Consider the following 19,605-nt stretch of genomic DNA (forward strand, 5'->3'; position numbering starts at 1 on the left):
TGATATCGTAGCGCAGAGGGATTGCGATATTTCATTGGTTGCGCCAGCTATTAATTATCTACATATTGAAGGAGATAGCCAAAACCGGACTTCATCGATAGATCTTGGGAACAATGCTTTAAATCAATTATATGCGTTGATAAGAAGTGATATAAGACGACTTGAAGATAGAATGGATAGAATGGATCGGAGGCTCGATAGAATGGATGGGAGGCTCGATAGAATGGATCGTCTCACAGATAGCCAGAGAGGGATGGTTAAAAATGGTTTGTTAGCTGCAGGTGGTAGTGAGGACTCTGGAAACTCATATAAGCCTATTTGCAATGATAACGGAGAGTATCCCGGAGAAACCAGCTACATTCAAGAAATAATATCTCTTGACCAAATAAATTCAATGACTAGCAGTACCTTGGATTTGTATTTAAATTTTTATAACCTAGGAAGGAATCGATTAATCGCAGAAAAGAAAGGTAAGCTTATTAGATTTTTGGGAATCAATGAAAGGGTAATGATCACTCAGAAAACAACCCATGGTGCAACCCCTTGCTAAACATTCCATCTATTTGATTGAGCCGGAATGAACCGTTTTCTTTTCATACCAAAAGATTGTCCAGCTATAGAGAATACGACAAGGTTTTGAGCGAACCTGGGTATAATCAAGAGAACCACTAAAAAAGAAAATAGGAATTAAATTCGATAAAAATAAACTTTGCTATCACCAAGTTTGGAGACACATATCGGTAAGACATATCAGTAAGACATATCGGTAAGACATATCGGTAAGACATATCCAGTGATAGGTGAAACTTATTATCGACAGCTGAGCAGCTTGAGGCGATTTATCATGAGCAGTAGTAATTGTTTTGTCGAAAGTATATCTGTTCAGACAACCTCTCGTCGATACTGTTAACAAGAATTATATTCTAAAATGATGCAAATAGATGATAGCTTTATTTCGTCGTAAACCTTATCTTACCGGTGCAGTCCTAGATACAAAATTGAATTTGGCACTATTTCTCGCCTATCGAAGAATAGTTTAGACCATCAAAGCTCAGCAAATCCCTCAGAAAATATGAGTTTGCTGCTTCTTTCATAAGCCTATTGATGAAAATTGAGGATCGTCTATTGATACATGCTTTACTCATGAGAAAGGAAGATTAATTTTTTCTCGTCGTACTTAAAAAGTAAAGAGTTCTTTCTTGATATAAATGAACCAAAGAGGAATGATAATAAAGTTACACAGCACAGATCGCTTTTAATCATTTTCTGTTTTTAAGCCATAGTGTGTTCTCAAAAGCTGAGGTAACATTGGTATAATCGATGGATACAAGTATAACGTTCAATTAAACGCTAAAGCGCAGAAAATTTCTTCTTCGATCTCATTTTGTAATATTATCTATTGTCTATTGTCTATATAACTAACACCCTTCATAGGTATGCATAGCCACCTATCGTGAAGTCTGGCGAAAAACCCTATACTATAGTTGTCGGCATTTGACATACTGCTCGGACAATCCACATTTACTTTTATTTGCTTCAACACAAATCAGGTAGGTCTCCTTCCTTCAGTAGTACGCCTATCATTTATCGGCTCCTCATTTACGACATTGGGTCTTCTTAAATACTCCTGATAAGTTTCAGAACTAAACATATTGCTATACTGAAAATTCACGTCCTCCTCCGTGATATTTCTTGCAATGCACATCATCTTATCGAATCCCTTGATCGCTTCGATAGGCTCTTTCTTATAATACCTTTGATACCTCTCATCAAATTCACTAATCAATGTATTATACTTATCTACCATCTGCATCGTATTCTGGAATACGTAGTTAGTCTTGAGCCTCTTCTCTAATTTAAAATTCACTTCTGCTAAGATCTCATTCATCTTTGCATCTCTTTTAAACTGATCTACCTCCCTAAGAGGCCTCTTCTCAATGAATTGAGGAACGAGTATATTAGCAATAACTTTGTTAAATCTTTCATCCACAATGATTGTCTTAGCCAAGGCAAAGATTAAGTCAGCAGCTGCAATGCAAAAGGCTGCATATATTATAACAATTGGATTGACGTGCTCTTCAATATAAAAGTCTGCAAGCCCAGTTAGAAGAAGGCTTGCTAGATCAAGTTTCCAGTGTAATTGCTGTATGACATATATCATTATAAGATCTTATTTATAAAGTTTTCAGTTAGAAGAGTTCGACAAAGGGCATTTTCTATAAACTTACATCACGTGCTAAAGAACGTGAGAGTACTCGCTTATCTGAACTTATATTTATCTATGGATAGTTTGACATAAGAGAAGGGCCCAAGAATTGTCATTAACTATGAAATACTTGACGATGTTTTTTCCATTCTTTATGAAGCACCCAGTGATAGTTACATTAATAACTTACTTGATTGTGGCAATGGTTTCTTATATTCCTCTGCTGCGTGACGATTCGATTGGCATTTGCGTTATAGGGTTTGTATTTACTCCCCTTATCGCAGGGGGTCTTTACTTATTTGGATGTGAGTCTATATTTGAGAATATCAGAGAGCATTTGATTTTCACGTATATATCTGAGAGACCGAAGAGTGAAGATGATGAGAGTTGGAACACAATATTATTCGAAATTAACCGACTTGTTGAGAAGAATTTTAAAATTAGAGAATTTTACTCCATACATAATCTTTGGAGTAGAGTGAATACTGTGATTGATTCCTTTAAACCCGAAGAGGAGGTGAGTGGATGGAATAAGGTTCTACTGGGTGCTAAAAAGGTCCGTGACGAGGGCCGAAGAATTCACGATCAGGAGTATGAGGATAGGTTACCTCCAGATGTAATACGGATGCTTGATATTGATGAAAATGCAAACGATTTTCAAGATAAAAGGAACTCAGAAGACCCCGATTTTAGCTCATGAAAGAGTACACCTCATTATTGGAGTTCGGATCATATGCATATTCTTCTCCGAACCCTGGGTTCTGCTGTATTCGGAGTCAAGTGGTCCTACTACATTTATAGATCAAATATACACTAAAGAATATAATGCCGTGGTCCAATCATAGACTTTCCCTTTTCTCTTTAAATTTAAGCTTCTAGAATTTTTTGATATGTTATGTGAGAGAAACCCTATAGCTCAAGTATATCAGTCTTAGATGATGTCGCTCCGAAAACCAAGATTTAAACTGCAGTGTCGAGATTTTACTAGATTTAGACTTAAAATATTCAGAATGTGACATAAATGTAGATCGACACTTCCACTTTCCATAGTCAAATACAAGCTAACTACAACTTGGACAATGCTTTCTGGTCATTTTTCCATCATATCATACTTAATCTGTTCTCTTCCTGCTCTTACGTTTTATAGTAGTTTATGGCTTTAAGATCCCCATCGCCCTCTTTAAATAGATTTTTATCACCTAATATGTCTACAATATGCTCAAGGTTCGACATCGACACTATGTATAGCATGTCACGTCTTTACACATGATGTCTTCCTTCTAAAATAATTACTAATACACATTTGATGATTCAGGTATATAGGTATAATTGAAAAGATTATAAAAACTCCGATAAAGTTGTGAATAAGATCAAGAATAGAGATTAAAAACCTAGAAACCAGATTTTCATAGAATTAAATATGTCAGCCAATACATCGGTGCCAACTTCTAAAGCTGTGCCTTACTATTTGCCGCAACCTGATACTCCTGCTGGCACAGCATTCCATCCTCAGCCGAATGGTGCAGCACTTCCAAAGGTTTTTCAGCCATTGAAGGTTAAAAACGTTACATTTCAAAATAGAATCCAAGTTTCTCCAATGTGTATGTACTCTGCAAATGATAACCTTGAAGCAACTCCGTTCCACTTAATCCATTATGGAAGTTTTTTATCCAAGGGACCCGGGCTAACCATCGTTGAATCGACTGCAGTCTTACATGAAGGAGCTTTGTCACCTCATGACTTGGGATTATGGACTGATGAGCAGGCTACAAAGTTGAAAGAAATTGTTGACTATTCCCATGCTCAAAAGCAATCAATAGCTATTCAATTGGGGCACGGTGGTAGAAAAGCCAGTGGTCAGCCACTTTGGGTTCATTTGGAGCAAATAGCAGATGAGTCAGTAGGTGGATGGCCAAACGATGTCGTTGCACCGAGTGCAATTAAATTTAGACCCAAAGGCAACTATTTAACGCCAAAGGAAATGAGTAAGGATGAGATAAAGAGAACAGTGAAAGCTTTCGGTTTAGCCGCAAAGAGAGCCGTAGAGATAGCTGGTTTTGATGCAGTAGAGATACATGGTGCTCACGGCTATCTAATTAATGAATTTTTGAGTAGTATATCAAACAAGAGGACCGACGAATATGGTGGTTCATTTGAGAATAGACTTAGGTTCTTGAGTGAAGTTATTGACGAGATTAAATCAAGTATCTCAAAAGATGTGCTTCTCATGCTTAGAATTTCTGCTAGCGATAACGCTGAAAGCGATCCCGAGTCTTGGAAAGTAGAAGATTCGAAGAAGTTGGCGAAAATTGTCGCTGAAAAGGGCATCGATATCATTGACATCTCATCCGGGGGTAATGACTACAAACAGGATAGAAGGGGGACTGTTGCCTTTAATGCAGAGCTTGCTCGTGAAGTGAAAAAAGCTGTGGGTGATTCCGCTATTATTTCTTGTGTTGGTGGATTAAATGATCCAAAGGAAACGAATAGAATGATCGAGGAAGGTTATTTCGACCTTGTTGCAATTGGGAAAGGGTTCTTGAAATCTCCTAGCTTAGTCTGGGAGTGGGCAGATGAATTGAATGTCAAGATTCACCAAATTCCTGAATATTTCTGGCCATTCTATCCTAAAAGGGAGGGCATAGTGGAACTCATTAAAAGACAAGATGCAAATCCTTAGATTGAAGTAGATACAACATATATTTATATAAGTAAAACTATGTGCGATTTATGATACTCATTCTTCATCAAGAGCGTCTCTCAACCCTAGCAATGCATAATAAGTTCCTATTGAAATCAAACAAACTTTGGTAAAAGGCTTGCCAAATTGACGATATATATTGCTCTTCGAAAGTTAGTAAATCTTGCTTGCTTGTATGTATCTCTGTCTCCTGTTACTTACGTGCTTATTTTCCTTTTGGTTATTCATTCCCTCCTCTTCTTGGTCGTTTCTCTGTTGTTTTCGCTCGTCTTGTTCTTTAGTCTCTTTGGTCTCTTTGGTGGGGATGCTTGGGTGATTAGAATACGCTCTTCGGTAGTTTTGAGGCAATGTACGGGGACCTACTCCCATGTACATGGCTTTGAATGAACAGTAGGCATATCTATTGGTATATTTATATACAACTTGATTCATTTTATGGGTAAGTGCCATTATTGCCTGATATTATAGATTTACCTGTAGCCTGCACGAAAATTTACAGGAGGCATCACTAATACGGTGAGAGTATTTCAAGAGTCACTGGGCCGGGCCAAGATGAGCGAAGATCTTGTGGCGAAGTGTGGCGAAGTGTAGCGAGTCTCTTCAACTACGTTAGTAGAGTTCGCTCCTGACTTCTGCGGTACAATTACGAAAGAAGCTGAGATATATAAATTCACTTGGTTCAGGTTAGCACTGAGCTGTTAACAAAGTAGGGACTTAGGGCAAGTAGTAGAGATGAAAAAAAAAAACTCGGCTAACAAAAACCTTTCCTTCACTCCGATGATAAGCCCTTCGGTGGCTGTGGAAGATAGAAGCTTGTCCAAGAACTATAAAGTGCCCTGAATTAAGTATCACTGCCCCTTCGGACCTCTCCCTAATATTTGCCGATCCTCGAATGGTTTATCCCTCGCTACAATGGATCTCAAGCATAATAGTTAAACGGGACTTACCTATCTGACTGAGCACAATTGACGGGATCATATAATAATCCAGGCGTCTTGGCGATGACTAAATCTACTCATATTCTGCACAACCAAGTCTGTAGTCGTACGATCCAGCTATTTGCACATGGGCTATTGTCGTTCCCAAATTTGGAAAAATATTGGCTCCTTGGGTGCGAAAGATGGTTCTGCCCCTTATTATTACAAACAAAGGTAACAAGTGGCTCTGCTCTATCTTTGTCTCTCTCCTCATATCTCTACTTTGTTGCTGTTTTCTTTTTACATCGTCTATCGCTAACCTCAACACGTTCTTTTGAAGTCCTCGTCTTTCTGCTAGCTACGTCAGACGATTTCAGTTCCATATCTGCGTCATTTGATCGGCGATTCTAACGCTATTATTACCTATATACCCTCAAATAAAGACTATCTTAGGTATGTTTGCGCCCCTCTTCGCTGTCATTGACCTCTTCTAACGTATCTCTATGTTTGGCATTCACTACAATACCGTCTTTAACAATAGAGCAAAGAAATCACTATACAGTAACAGATAGCAAGCTGAAGGCACGCAGAAGACAAGATAAGCATGTACTATGCACTTTACTAACCTGGACGTTACGTTATTCGTATGGTGATCTAGCCTGTCAATTTTAACCAATCACGAGTAGAAGAGGTTTACCTCTCATGCCAATGAACATGGGATGATTAACTGCTACCAAGACTTTACCAAGAGCTAAGATAGGGGACTGGTGACGTTATAGTGGACTTTTTTGGTGACACTCCCCCTAGTCGTGGCACTGTGTATAGTAGTGGCTGGGAAACGTATCTGCTTGACAATTTGATCTAGTCCCAGGGCACATTCAGCTTACATACTCTCAAGTGAACTTGAACCCTTTTTAGTATTGTATTTCAGAACACACACCTAACTTCATTGAATAAAAGATTTTAATACTTCTTTTTTATCTTCTTATTCTTGTTCTTCTTCTTCTTAACATTCTTCTACTTCTTCGTTTTCTATAAGCTCATTAGGCAGTCCCTACTCCTTGTGGGCCAAATAGGCGGAAAAGGCAAAGATGTTGCCCCATATGATTCCATTCGCCGTCAATGGCTTCGCTAATGGTCAAAGACAGCTGTTACCTCCGTTATTCAAATCAGAACCAATTACAATTCAACAATCAGGGCATATAGATCAAGAGTTATCTCCAGTGTTGTACCAACAGCTGCAACCGTTTCCTATGACGCATACGCAGCAGTATGGGAGCATACAACAGCCTATGATTCCACTGGGAGAGCATTACGGAGGCTACAACCAGCAGGTCTATAGCCAACAGAAACCCGGATATTCACATATCCACTACAATTCTAAGAGAAAGACTAAATCGTTGCCCATGATAGGCAAGTTCCATTCCAACCAGATTATTACATCTAATCATTCTGGGATTGGACCACAATTGACTGCACTGGTCACTAATTCCAATAGATCTAGTGGTTCTTCAGAGCATAGGTCTTCACGGAAGATGGGGCTGACAGGGGGATTAGGATCTAGTGCGTCAGGGGGGTCAGGGGAGTCAGGGGGGTCAGCTAGTGGACCCAATGACACTCTGAAGATAAACTATCCTATTCAGAAATTGACTCCTACCACTCTGTCATTTATTCCTATTGACAAGTTCAACTTATTGAAAGAAATCATATATCCTCTGGTAGAAATTAAGAGGTACACCACTTCCACTATAGATCCAACAAGGCATTACTTAACTGTTTTCCAGTATCCAATCAACAACCATTGGGTTATTTGGGACTATGAAACTGGCTTTGTTCATTTGACCGGTGTATGGAAGGCTTCAATGAGTGCTGACTATATAAAAAGCCATGCAAAGGCTGATATAGTGAAGTTATTAGAGTCAACTCCAAGACAGTATCATCAACATATTAAGAGAATTAGAGGTGGGTTCTTGAAGATTCAAGGAACATGGTTGCCCTTCGATTTGTGCCGAATCTTGGCGAGAAGATTCTGTTATCATATTAGGTACGAGTTAATCCCACTATTTGGAATTGATTTCCCAGATTACTGTCTAAATCCGAATGATAAGGGATTTGGGGAATTGAGGCTCGATGAGGCTACTGGTGTCGCTGTTGCTGTACCTGAAGAGAGCACTTTCAATGCACTGGAGCCACGGATTATCCTTGACTCTAATGTGAGTGGTCTTGCTACTGCTGGCCATAGCAAGATTAAAAAGCATTCGAAAGCTAATAAGAATAGCCGGAAACATGAGAAGAGAAATAAGCTATTACTGGGCGAAAAGGAGAATCATGTCTTAGCTCAAACATCGCTTCCTCTGTTGGCACCGCCTCTTGTGCCTTCAGTCGCAACTCCGGCCACAAGTCCCACCCAGTTCAATGACTCTATTGGGGGCTTTATCGTTGCTACACCCAATACAAAGCCACGTATGCTTGAACCCGCTACTCCTTTAAACCGGCTAACCTCCAATATCAGTCCCTCGTCCAATTCTAGGCATATGTCTTATAGTGACATGGTTGATATAGTCAATGCCTCTAAGTGTCTACAATCACTCAGCAACTCAAATCAAGTTTCCCCTATTTCAGTCGATGAAAATAATCGTAATTCATTGAGGCAAAACAACTACATTGCAACTTCTGATTCCTCAAATCGCTCTATCAATGATAGCTCAGATGGAATACTGTCTATTTTGCTTGCTGCTGGAGTTAGCGACGACTCTCCTGTTCGAAATGGAGCCGAACACAAGCAAAGTACAAGAGTCAGTGTGAGTATAAATGATTTATTAACTTAGCTGCCGTGCACATTTCGATTTACCAGCCTCTGTAATATCAATTCCACGGCAAACAGAGTATTTATTATTTCATTCTACTTCTTTTTCGCTACCTTTTACTTATACTATACCCTGAGCAGCCAGCTGAAGGGATATATTTCTTTAGTTCTATTTTTATTTACGTACCACCGGTTATATTTAGTGATTTCTTCCTTTCTATGGGTATAATGAGATTTATGATGTTATAGTGATCATTGTAGGGTATTCTAGAGAGTAGGCTCTGAAAAATTATGAGGTCGACATCGATAGTAACACTAAACCGAATTTTATCTTCCATATAATAAGCAAAAAGAGACGTTGAATGAAGAAGGTTGATAGAGTGGAACGATGGACTTCATAGATCTTGACTCATTTCTGGAGACTGTTGATTTGCCGCAACCTCAACCTGCTTTGTCTCTACCTATATCGTCTAACATTGAAAATTTAGGCAAAAGATTTACGTCGTTCAATAGTTTAACGAAGAACTTTCTTAATTTTGACGAAAAAGAGACAGAAGAAGAAGGCATTGAGGTAAACAATGATGACCTTGATAATTATAATGGTGAAAATTTAGCAGAAAAGTATGCTAACTTGTCCTTGGGGGTAATAGAAAAGGAGTCCAATGAAGATGAATCAGCAGACGTGGCTGAGGAAGATGGAGTGCCTAAATCTAGCAGTTTATCTATCAGACTTTCTAGAGTACTTAACAATTCACTCAGCGATTCTCAGCTTAGAGAGCTCTTCATCAATTTGGAGGAAGAATTCCCGGGAACTGCGGAGGAGATAGATGAGCTTATTGAACCTGGGGTCGTTGGGTCGATGGCTAGAAAGAAACTACGTGGAAGATTGGAGAGTAGTCTTTTGGATAACAAGAGTAAGATTTTGAAAGAATATCAGCCTGCAGTCGAACTATTTAAGTCATTTGAAGAGAAATTGAAGAGTCTAAACAGTTTGAATAATCTTACGAATGAAAAGATCAACAAGAACTATGAAAGTTCTAAAAGTTTTAATGTCGAAGTTAAGGAGCTTGATAGACAAAGAAAGATTATTAGCTTGAAAAAAAGCCTTCTAGTCAATTTTGGAAAACAGTTTTCTCTTAACGAATATGAAGAATATGTATTGAAGAGTGGTGATATCAATGATGAATTCTTTTCAACATTAAAAAAAGCAGAGCAGGTCAACGAAAACTGTTCAATATTACTTTCAGTTGATAACACTCAACTTGGAGTTAAGGTGATGTCTAAAATCAATCAACTGATAGATAAGGCTGTGGAAAGAATTGTAACATATACTAATAGAACTTTGAGCAATCTTTATTCTTTAAACACTAAACTGAGAACAGTGACTTTACATAAATGCTTAAAATACCTCAAGGGGAGATTGAATTACTTCAATGTTGTTGTCGATAACTTCACGAAGTCCAGGGCTAAACAGCTAGTGGAGGAATTCATGAATCAGGTTAATGGAAATTTGGAACTATCATCTGGTGATAACTTTTCGAGCTATGATTCTCCTAGACCTATATTTGTGGCATCTCATGATCCGGTACGTTTTATTGGAGACCTATTGGCATACGTTCATTCAGTAGTGGTTAATGAATCTGAGACAATCATCAGCATATTCACCATTGATGATCTTGGTGGCGATCAAGAGCAAGAAGAATTCAAGGATATAATCGGAGAGATTGTTGAAAATACTCTAAAATCGTTATCTAGACCAATCAAATCAAGGGTCGAACAAACTATTTCGTCAGAAACCAAATTGGCAACAATATATTCGATTGACAATTTATTGGAGCTCTACTTTTTCATGCTCTCTAAGCAATTGAAAAATACTAGTGCAATACTCGCTTCGATCAACGAATTGGTTGGTTTGACTCAAGACAAAATTATCAATACTATCGGCAATAGGTTGGCAACGATTGAGGCAAGTAACCTGGCTCAATTAGAGTTGAATTTGGACTTGCAGCCGCCAGAATGGACAATGGAATTCTATTCTGAAATCATACCATTAATCGAACAGTCGACCACGGACACGTTACTCAACTTTCCTCCTGATAGTAATCAAAAATTGATAAAATTAATAGTTGACCGTCCAATTGGAATATTCTATCATCATGTTGAGAGCAACAAGCTCTTTGGAAATAAGAGGGACTCTTTGATAATCAAGGAGAACTTCTTAGATTTCGTTATTTCGAGAATAATGCCACTTGCTCAATTTAATGATAAAGTTTTGGAAATTAGTGAAACGATGGACAAATTGACAGAAGAACTAACAGATCTTCAATTTACTAATATTATTAAAGAATGCGGTATTTACGATCTCTATAACGTCATTTGCATGATTTGCCCTCTTACGGATGACTTCTTTGATGTTTCCATTTATGAGCCAATAACCCAAAATAAATTGTTCACCAAAGATAAAATAGATGAGATAAATCAAATTGTTCAGGAATTTTTGCCAAACGCATTAATAAAGGTCCAGGACTCATTAATGAAGGTAAATTCACCTCTTGTGGTGAATAATGTGACTTCTGAGTCATCCATGAGGTTCACTAAATTCTATAAATGCTTTAATTTGATATCAGAGGAATACTTACAGACCCTGTTGACATGGTCTGTTATGGAAGTTGCGACATTATTAGGAGTTGAAGAAGATTTCTTGAGATCTGAGGATCAATTGAAGTTGGAGTCATGAAATATTTCATCTTTATGCATATATACGTTATAATGTATGGCTGGGAATTTTTCCTCTACCGTATCCATCTTTTGAATAGTAATCCATAGGATAATAGTCTTGACGCCATTTTTGATCAAGATCAAGCATAACCATGACTTCATATGGCGTCAAAAGAGGCTTATCGAAGGCATAACCCCAATCAATTGATAACCTGGGACAAGCTACTTGTACAAATGCGTCTATATCATCAAACATAGCGATTTTTTGGGGGAAAATCTCACTAAGAATTATCTTTATCACTTCAATGCCTCTTTGATTTAATGCATTCTCGATATTATCCAAAGTTGTTGGATTCCCTTGCCTTCCTAAGGCACCTAAAATCAAACCGATTTTTTTAGCCTTCTTAGCTACGCTTATTGCATCTTCCCTAACTTTTATCATTTGTTTCTGATCATAACGTTCTCTAGTAAACTTTCTCGAATACGGATCGTATCTGAAGGCTGGGATCTCTGGATTATGAATCATTGCACTTTCAAGGTGAAATCTTCCATCACCAACGTACACCATCGCGTTGATTTGGTCTTTATTCATTCTGGCAGAAGTGCAGCCTAAAACTTCGCCTTTCGATAAGGGCATGGATTGTGGTGCGGTTATAAAGATCGGGTGTTCTTCATCGTGCTCAAGCTTAGCTTTAACGCTATGGATAGTGGGATTAAACTGAATAGTTCCAAATGCAGCTAGATGTGATTCTTTGTCAAAGTTCCTTTTCAAGGTGTTGAGTAAATGGTTTTCGTCGATATTTATAGTGACAAAGACATACAATACTTTGATAGCAGTTATATCAATAGGCACCAAGCATGAGTGAGCATAGTGTACAATAAAGTCGCAACCTAATGCCCTCGCCGTGTAGTCATCAATACAACAAGCTCCATACGAAACATCCCCCATCACCACTGTTTCCACTCCACAAAACTGTTCTAATATATCTGATATAATTAATGAATAAATTAATAAGCCCTCTGGCATTTGTAATGCTACTCTTTTTGCATTTTGCTTCTTGATGTTCCAAACTGTCTTATGTATTTCAAAATTATAATTCAGTGGCAACAACCTCAAGGCTTCGTTGAGACTCTCGTCATTCAATATTTCATCTGGGACCTGATTCACAGCTCTTCCAACATGCCTCCGATGAGATGATTTAACAAGGGCTGTGCCATCTCCCAGGTCTGAACTCAACTTCTTCCCCACAAACCTCCTACGAGGAAACCTTTTCTCCTTATTTATCGTAGTATTCTCTGCCTCTGGCCTACTATCTGGCATTTTAATGTAATGAGCTTTATCTGGTCCAACTTCTGCTGAAATGATCTTAAATATAATTTTCCATCGTGCGGCTCGTGTCAAGAAATGCATCAATTCATCTCATACAAACTCTTTTAGAGTGATAATTTGATCTTTTAAGGATGCTTACCCCTTTCTTCACCATAGATCAAGATGATGAGTTCATCTTCATATCAATAAAGGTATCGCATATTCGATTCAATGCAAAAAACATTGAAATGATTGTTCAAGATGAGTTATTTGTCTTTTCCCTACTGCCATATTACCTTAGATTGAGACTTCCCCGAGCTTGCGTTGATGACGAAAGAGCAAATGCTTCATACGACGCTACTGATGAATGCATCAAAGTGAAAATTCCTAAGGCGATCAGAGGTGAAACGTTTCCTGACCTAGATTTGGTTTCAAAACTACTCTCAAGATCAACTGTAAGTGAATCACATTCAGAAGTTAAAGAAGCAAATACTCAAGTCGACCCCAAGGCGAAGCCATTGATCGAAGAGCTAGACGTCAAAAATGATGTTACTAAAGATCAGACACTTTTAGAGAAGGATCTTGAGGAGGGAGAGCATTTTAACTGGGAGGTTTCGCAAACAATGCCAGAACAGGAGTCTATCCTGATTTCCGACATATCTTATGGCTTCAATAACGGGTATAGCAAGATAGTTGGGCTTTCCTTAGTTAATGGTAATGACATAAATGAGTTGGGTGACCCAGAAGGTACGCCACCAAGTGATAGAATCATTGAAAGATTGATAAAAGAAAATTTAAAATTTGATCCAGAGTACTATGCATCGGAGTACATAATGGAGAAATATCCTCCAGCTGATGAAGAAAATGTATACAAGTCATTACTCGAGTGGAGATCTCCCATTACAAAGCTGTTTTTGAAATGGTATAAGAGCCAACAAGAGCTACCAGATGATCAAAAAGAGTTGATGCACGTGGAATTTACAAAGAAGGAGCAAGAGTTGATGATTAACCTTCCTAGAAAATCTTATATCGTTGAAAATCTGTATGTTCCTGAATTGATGGCATTGCTAGTCACACTTTTGTTTGCTTTTCATTTTGACTTACGAGAAACAGAAGGGGACCATAACATAGAGAGTGCTTGGACAATCGGAAAGTTGGTGCCCCAATTTTCTTTCCTTGATTCGCTACTTGTCATTTATAATGAAGGATTGAGTGAAAGTCTCTTGAAGGTAGCTTCGATAACTTGTTTCAGAAGAGCACTTTCGTATCCATTGCATAGAAATTTCAAATTGATATCGAAGGTCTGGGATGATGTTTACTATAACTTGAGAGGAGGTAAACGACTAGTAATAAAGAGCTTGTTGGAGTTGAAGGAGTTATTTCGGTACCACGACGTCTATTATGTGTATGATAAGATATGGCTCGAAGATTTATGCTCTTGGCTCATAAGTGATTCTGTCTCGGAAGGTATGATTAGGAAATTAGCTCATGATTTAAAGAACTCATATGATTCGATCAAAAAGCTGGATATTACCTTCGAAAAGCCTGGCTCAGAAGATCTGTCAACATCTAGCGATGATGAAGATGATATGGTTGCTATGTCCATCTTAGATACGGAAAATATGGCCGAACAAATGTACCAGTCTTTGCAAGATACATAATTAGCATAAAGGTTTACACTCAGTATATATTTTAAAGATAATTTTAATAAACATGTGCCAATAAATAATCTTAACAAGTTATAAATGACATATATATATATTATTCAAGATGCGAATATAACACGTAAGGCTTTGCCTAAAAGGCCCCTTACTTTCGATGGATCCTGCCTTGCATAAGATACCAAAATAGCAAAGCTAAGGCTGAAAGCTAAGTTCTCGATTTGGAAATGGAAATTGTCATTTTTCACTGGGACAAGAGTACCCAAAGCTTTTGGAGCGACAAATAAAGCCAATTCTTTGCGCCTTTGGCCACTTTCAACGAAGCAGCTGAAGCCCGTAGCATATGCTCCAATCTGTGGAGCTAAGCGTTCCCAGAAGTTAGGAGATACGTTAGGGAAAAGCTTACTTAACCTTGATCGCACCATACAGAATACATACCACATTAGTGTTATAAATGAGCCCAAAAATGCTGATGACCTTACCGTATTGATGATATATGGTTTAGGACTACCACGTCTAACTAGCCACATTATCAAGTTTATTGATCCATAAAGCCTAGCTGCAAATTTAAAACCTCTTACAAACCTCACAAGAGCATTAAGCTCGCAGCTTTTACTTGAAAACCCATGATAAATCTCACAAGGTACGGGCTCCTTCGATTTAGTATCTCCCAACTCGGGATCTTTGCCGTACTTCTTGCAAAAATCTCTAAAAATATCCTCATCAGGGCACTCTTCTCCATACTTACATCTTTTTTGTTCGAAGCTTCTAAAGAAGTTAATTATATCATCATCCATATTAGCAGCCGATGTGATCCAACGCAGATAAGCTGGCGGTAATTTCTCAGGACGAAATGTCCACGCATGCATTATTAATGCCGAAGAGACAATAAATAGAAGCTCGTCTCCGAATAAATGAATATTATATCTCTTTGGCCGTTTGCTGAGTATTGATTGAACACTTGAAGAAATAACGGTATCTAACGCCCTAACAACCAATATTAACGTAAAGTCCAAAGAATGAATTCTTCCGTACTTTGTTATATGCCGCTGAAATAGTGGATAATTAACCATGGACGATATGAAACCAGCAATTGCCGTAGCTAATAGAGGATTAGCAACATTTCTTCGTTTTAACACCTTTTCAACAACAGGAGTTAAAATGTTTAACATTGCAACAATCCTTCCCATTGACATGGGAAACTTCAGGAATTCAAGTGCTTTAATGAGAGTTCGAGTAATATCGGACCAAATTCTATCATACCTTTTTCCTTTAACATCCCTATGAATGCGTTTGAATAACTTAGGCAATACAATATATACATAAGCCAAAAGAACGGTATTAGCTGTTGACTTCAGTAACCCTCTACCAACGATTCTCTTTAAAGAGGATACTGTTTGCACCCGAGACTTCGCCAAGCTACTCATCTTAAGATAGTTTAGAATATATTATAATTAGTTTCACACCTCGGTCTCTTATTTTTTAACACTTAGAGACTGCGAAATTTCATGGTCTGGATTCAAAGGAGTTCCTTCTTGAAGTCTTGAGAGCTCAAATGACCTAAAGCAGATGAATTGATAAGTGTAGTCGATAATTTCAATTTATAGAGACCATATTCTTCTATTAGAGGTCTTTTTTCTAGAGTTTTTAAGACAGTTTATGGTCCTGTAGGGACTATTTTAACGATTTTAATAGCATTTGATTACGGACAAATTGTAGGAAAGTCATCAATATGTCAATTTAAATTATAGCAAGTAAAGACATGTTGATATAGAGCTCTTACTACTCATATTTTTTGAATCAAAAGCCATGTTTAAGCTATCTTAAGAGTTTTGTGAACGATTTTTGGTAAATTTGGTTTGCGACATATATTAATCGAATACGCAAGAAAACATAAAATCAATCGAATCATCATACTTATAATAAACAATAAGAAACATTAGCTTCTAACTCAAGCTGAATAGAGAAGTTTATGATCTGCCTTAATTAAGTCAGCACCCTTCTCGCCAATCATATAAACAGAGTTTTGGATACGGCAATCGGGAATAACTGGAATGACAGAAGCGTCAATAACACGAAGGTTCTTGATACCATGAACCTTAAGGTGAGGATCCACAACGCCTTGACCGATATTCTTAGAAAGACGACAAGTACCACATGGGTGAAAAGCGGTTTGACAACGATCCAAAACGGCTCTTTTCATTTCCTTCTCATTGTCAAGGGGCATGTCCCATGGAAATTCAGAAACAACAAGATCTTTGAAGTCTTCACCGCGTTTAAGAACATCGTAACTGAACCTGATACCTTCACGCATGGCAATAATATCAAGGTCGTTTGAGAAGAAGTTCAAATTAATATTTGCTTGAACGAGTGGGTCGCTGCTATTGAGCTTGACTTCACCCGGCTCAGAAACGGGACGAACTAAGTCAACGACTACACTGATGTAAGACCCTTCCTTGGGAGTTGGATAGTGCCATTGGAATGCGCTTCCAAACATACCAACGAAATCGAGCTCAAAATGGGGTTGTCCTTCTGGAGAAAATGGATCTTTTCCTCCATTTGCGGCTTTGGCCTTTACGTATTGAGGATCTTTCTCCAAATATTTGTCGATTCGTGGGAATCCAACCAACTCAAGAAGACCTGAGCCAACTGGACCTGGATCTTTGGTGCCTTTGCCTTTCTTATATTTTTGAATGGCAGCGTTGTGCTTTGGGCCCAGGCGCAAAAGAATATCATCCACACATATACCGTCCTTGACACGTAAGACAAAGGGGACGCCTGGATGGTCAAGCAAATGTTGGCCTACGTGAGGAGAGTCGATAATGGTTTCAATCCCGTGCCTATTCAATTCGTCCTTTGGCCCAATGCCGGAGAGCATCAAAAGTTTAGGGCTTTCAAAAACCCCTTGTGCTACTATAACTTCACAGTTGGCATAAAAGTTGTGTTCGGTACCAGAAGGGTCAATAACAGTAATACCTTTGGCAACACGATCGGCCTTATCAATGATCAATTTCTTGGAGTGAACATGTGGGAGAATGGTGATGTTTGGCTTGTTGTGAACAAATAGGAAACTTCCTGACCTTTTGCCATGGTAAATGGAGTCCACACAGTGATTAAGACCAATCATTTCACCGTCGTAAATATTGTCTGTCATAGGCTGACCAACTGACTTCCAAGCCTTAATGAGATTTTCACGGAATGGCTTCAATTCCTGAACAAGCTCGGCATGAGAAATTGGAAGTGGTCCACCCAAACCAATTTTCTTAAGTTCCGGATTGTAAAGGCCATAGTCATCGTGATAGGTGGCGCTCTTTCTGAGGTAGTGAACTAGGGGATCCCAAGTCCATTCACTTCCACCGTATTCTTCCCACCTATCGAAGGTAGGTTTACAACCAGGGATCCATGTGAAATAGTTTAGAGACGAACTTCCACCAAGAGCCTTACCTCTAGTGTTTGGCTTCTCGATACGTTCGTAGTCATCGCGCTTCACCATTGTCGTCTTGTAGGCCCAATCGTACTTCGTGTTACGAAGCTCCATAGCATTGGATGGCGTAATAGTTTCTGGGTCATTAATAGAGTCATCAGAACCGGCTTCGACAATCAAAATAGATACGTTGGGGTTTTCAGCAAGACGTCCAGCAACAACGTTACCAGCAGTACCACCTCCAACAATAACAAAATCATAGTGATAAGCGACCATATTCTTAGGATAAAATTTATTAATTTGTGAGATTATAGATCAATCAAAACAAAGTAGGAGCTAAAAAATATGAAGAAATTATCAGTGTCAACTGCTCCTAATATATTGCTATCTCGTGAATTCCAGAATCATGTAAAGCAAATCTAGCTGCTGGCGTAAATGAATCCTTTTAGTAAGAATGGATTCGAAAAGAGTCGCTGATAGATAGTAGAATTGGGGTTGGTCGAATCTAGAATTTCAATCAGCATGAAAGCTGAGTCTTTGAAATTTCATCTGAAATCAAAGAAAGCAGGTTTAATTGTTTAAGTTAAGTAATCACGAAGAACGCTGCTTAACCATAGCATTGAAATCAAAGAAGGAGGTTTAATTGTTCAAAAAAGCAATCTGAAGAGCGCTGCTTAACCATAGAATTCAAGTGAGCGCTAAGTTCTTGCTGATAAGTATCTTTTGAGCTCAGAGTGTTCTTAACTTAGCTAATAACAGAGGACTTTTGACCAAAAACGACTCTTAGAATTATTAAGAAGGCAGAAAACGAGAACACGTTTGTAATTAAGTGGTTCCTCTTGACTTAATTCCAGCCCTAGCTTATTAATTGAGGGACCCGAAAGAGTATCAAACTTATCAGCTTTTTTACCCCATTTCTGATATCAAACCTACTATCTTTGGATTCTATCGTAACTGCATTGACTGTAATTGACATCCTAGGGTCTGCAATGACTGCAGTTGGTGTTCTGAGACTGTATCTGAATGCAAAGTTCTTTTCCAATGATGAAATTAATCCCGATAATCAAGAAACCCGTGTTGGCTGATTGGAAGTTGGCTTCATGAGGGGCTACTTTGATATGATGTCAATCTTTATGTGTCCTTGTTCGAACTAGAATTTCAGATCATCAAATTAGTGCAAAAGGGAATCTACAATGCAAGGTTATTCACAGATAGTAATGCGCCATTATCGTAGTTGATAGAACGGCAACTCTAGAATATCTCGCAGCGTTTTATTTACGTTAGATGATGATCCTATAGTGTTATTCCTTCATTGATGACCCTATAATGTCATCCATAATAGCATACTTCGTAAGGATCGCATTGAATGTATCTATTCTCCAAAGCGTTAATTTTGGCTCATCGCAAGTCTTCCGAGCCATATAATAGCCATTTAATTTATTTCAACTCTTAGAAAGAGTGGGGTTACTACTACTTTAGTTTGAAGTGAAACTCAATTCTGCATGATGAATAAGCTGATCTGGGGCTATAGAAGTCTTTTAAACCAAATGCTGGAGTCTATACTCTCTGCCTTCACAGAAGAGCCACTACATTGTCCAACAGTGCATCAAACAACTTGAGTTGTTTCAAGTAGATCACACTAATTAGTAGTTCCGAACAAACCTTATAGACGGTTTTTCGATTGTGGTAATAATGGAAGCCACCATACTCTTATTTGTAAGCTACTGGGTCTTTTTTTAGAGAAACATCCAATATCATTAGAGAATTATCAACTTTGTCACACTAAAAAACATGGGACAAAACAAACTCGATCAGAAAACTATACTGATCACGATTTATTAGAAGGAGATCTTGAAGTTTACT

At 38.3% G+C, this 19,605-nt stretch overlaps 11 protein-coding genes across 11 annotated transcripts; 6 read left to right on the forward strand and 5 right to left on the reverse strand.

Annotated features, from left to right (window-relative positions):
* Positions 1 to 172: 172 nt before the first annotated feature.
* PRCAT00004760001 (uncharacterized protein) lies at positions 173 to 550 on the forward strand (the record flags this gene model as incomplete). Its single annotated transcript, XM_062954778.1, has 1 exon — positions 173 to 550. The coding sequence occupies one exon, from the start codon at positions 173 to 175 to the stop codon at positions 548 to 550; it is 378 nt and encodes a 125-aa protein (XP_062811447.1).
* Positions 551 to 1,546: 996 nt separating this feature from the next.
* Positions 1,547 to 2,161, reverse strand: PRCAT00004761001 (uncharacterized protein; the record flags this gene model as incomplete). Its single annotated transcript, XM_062954779.1, has 1 exon — positions 1,547 to 2,161. One exon carries the CDS (start codon positions 2,159 to 2,161, stop codon positions 1,547 to 1,549), a length of 615 nt encoding a protein of 204 aa, XP_062811448.1.
* Positions 2,162 to 2,327: 166 nt separating this feature from the next.
* On the forward strand, positions 2,328 to 2,906 carry PRCAT00004762001 (uncharacterized protein; the record flags this gene model as incomplete). The annotated part of the gene is made up of 1 exon (XM_062954780.1): positions 2,328 to 2,906. The coding sequence occupies one exon, from the start codon at positions 2,328 to 2,330 to the stop codon at positions 2,904 to 2,906; it is 579 nt and encodes a 192-aa protein (XP_062811449.1).
* Positions 2,907 to 3,626: 720 nt separating this feature from the next.
* On the forward strand, positions 3,627 to 4,886 carry OYE32 (Oye32p; the record flags this gene model as incomplete). The annotated part of the gene is made up of 1 exon (XM_062954781.1): positions 3,627 to 4,886. The coding sequence occupies one exon, from the start codon at positions 3,627 to 3,629 to the stop codon at positions 4,884 to 4,886; it is 1,260 nt and encodes a 419-aa protein (XP_062811450.1).
* A 174-nt stretch (positions 4,887 to 5,060) lies between these two features.
* On the reverse strand, positions 5,061 to 5,357 carry PRCAT00004764001 (uncharacterized protein; the record flags this gene model as incomplete). Its single annotated transcript, XM_062954782.1, has 1 exon — positions 5,061 to 5,357. One exon carries the CDS (start codon positions 5,355 to 5,357, stop codon positions 5,061 to 5,063), a length of 297 nt encoding a protein of 98 aa, XP_062811451.1.
* A 1,558-nt stretch (positions 5,358 to 6,915) lies between these two features.
* PRCAT00004765001 (uncharacterized protein) lies at positions 6,916 to 8,652 on the forward strand (the record flags this gene model as incomplete). The annotated part of the gene is made up of 1 exon (XM_062954783.1): positions 6,916 to 8,652. One exon carries the CDS (start codon positions 6,916 to 6,918, stop codon positions 8,650 to 8,652), a length of 1,737 nt encoding a protein of 578 aa, XP_062811452.1.
* A 366-nt stretch (positions 8,653 to 9,018) lies between these two features.
* On the forward strand, positions 9,019 to 11,367 carry PRCAT00004766001 (Golgi transport complex subunit; the record flags this gene model as incomplete). Its single annotated transcript, XM_062954784.1, has 1 exon — positions 9,019 to 11,367. One exon carries the CDS (start codon positions 9,019 to 9,021, stop codon positions 11,365 to 11,367), a length of 2,349 nt encoding a protein of 782 aa, XP_062811453.1.
* Positions 11,368 to 11,394: 27 nt separating this feature from the next.
* On the reverse strand, positions 11,395 to 12,759 carry PRCAT00004767001 (2-(3-amino-3-carboxypropyl)histidine synthase; the record flags this gene model as incomplete). Its single annotated transcript, XM_062954785.1, has 1 exon — positions 11,395 to 12,759. One exon carries the CDS (start codon positions 12,757 to 12,759, stop codon positions 11,395 to 11,397), a length of 1,365 nt encoding a protein of 454 aa, XP_062811454.1.
* Positions 12,760 to 12,809: 50 nt separating this feature from the next.
* PRCAT00004768001 (Hsp90 cochaperone) lies at positions 12,810 to 14,318 on the forward strand (the record flags this gene model as incomplete). The annotated part of the gene is made up of 1 exon (XM_062954786.1): positions 12,810 to 14,318. The coding sequence occupies one exon, from the start codon at positions 12,810 to 12,812 to the stop codon at positions 14,316 to 14,318; it is 1,509 nt and encodes a 502-aa protein (XP_062811455.1).
* Positions 14,319 to 14,422: 104 nt separating this feature from the next.
* On the reverse strand, positions 14,423 to 15,745 carry PRCAT00004769001 (uncharacterized protein; the record flags this gene model as incomplete). Its single annotated transcript, XM_062954789.1, has 1 exon — positions 14,423 to 15,745. The coding sequence occupies one exon, from the start codon at positions 15,743 to 15,745 to the stop codon at positions 14,423 to 14,425; it is 1,323 nt and encodes a 440-aa protein (XP_062811456.1).
* Positions 15,746 to 16,269: 524 nt separating this feature from the next.
* On the reverse strand, positions 16,270 to 18,018 carry PRCAT00004770001 (GMC family oxidoreductase; the record flags this gene model as incomplete). The annotated part of the gene is made up of 1 exon (XM_062954790.1): positions 16,270 to 18,018. The coding sequence occupies one exon, from the start codon at positions 18,016 to 18,018 to the stop codon at positions 16,270 to 16,272; it is 1,749 nt and encodes a 582-aa protein (XP_062811457.1).
* Between the last annotated feature and the right edge of the window lie 1,587 nt (positions 18,019 to 19,605).

The sequence above is a fragment of the Priceomyces carsonii genome (assembly GCF_900007245.1).
Source record: "Priceomyces carsonii strain CBS4050 genome assembly, scaffold: Debaryomyces_carsonii_scaffold_5, whole genome shotgun sequence".
Taxonomy (NCBI): domain Eukaryota; kingdom Fungi; phylum Ascomycota; class Pichiomycetes; order Serinales; family Debaryomycetaceae; genus Priceomyces; species Priceomyces carsonii.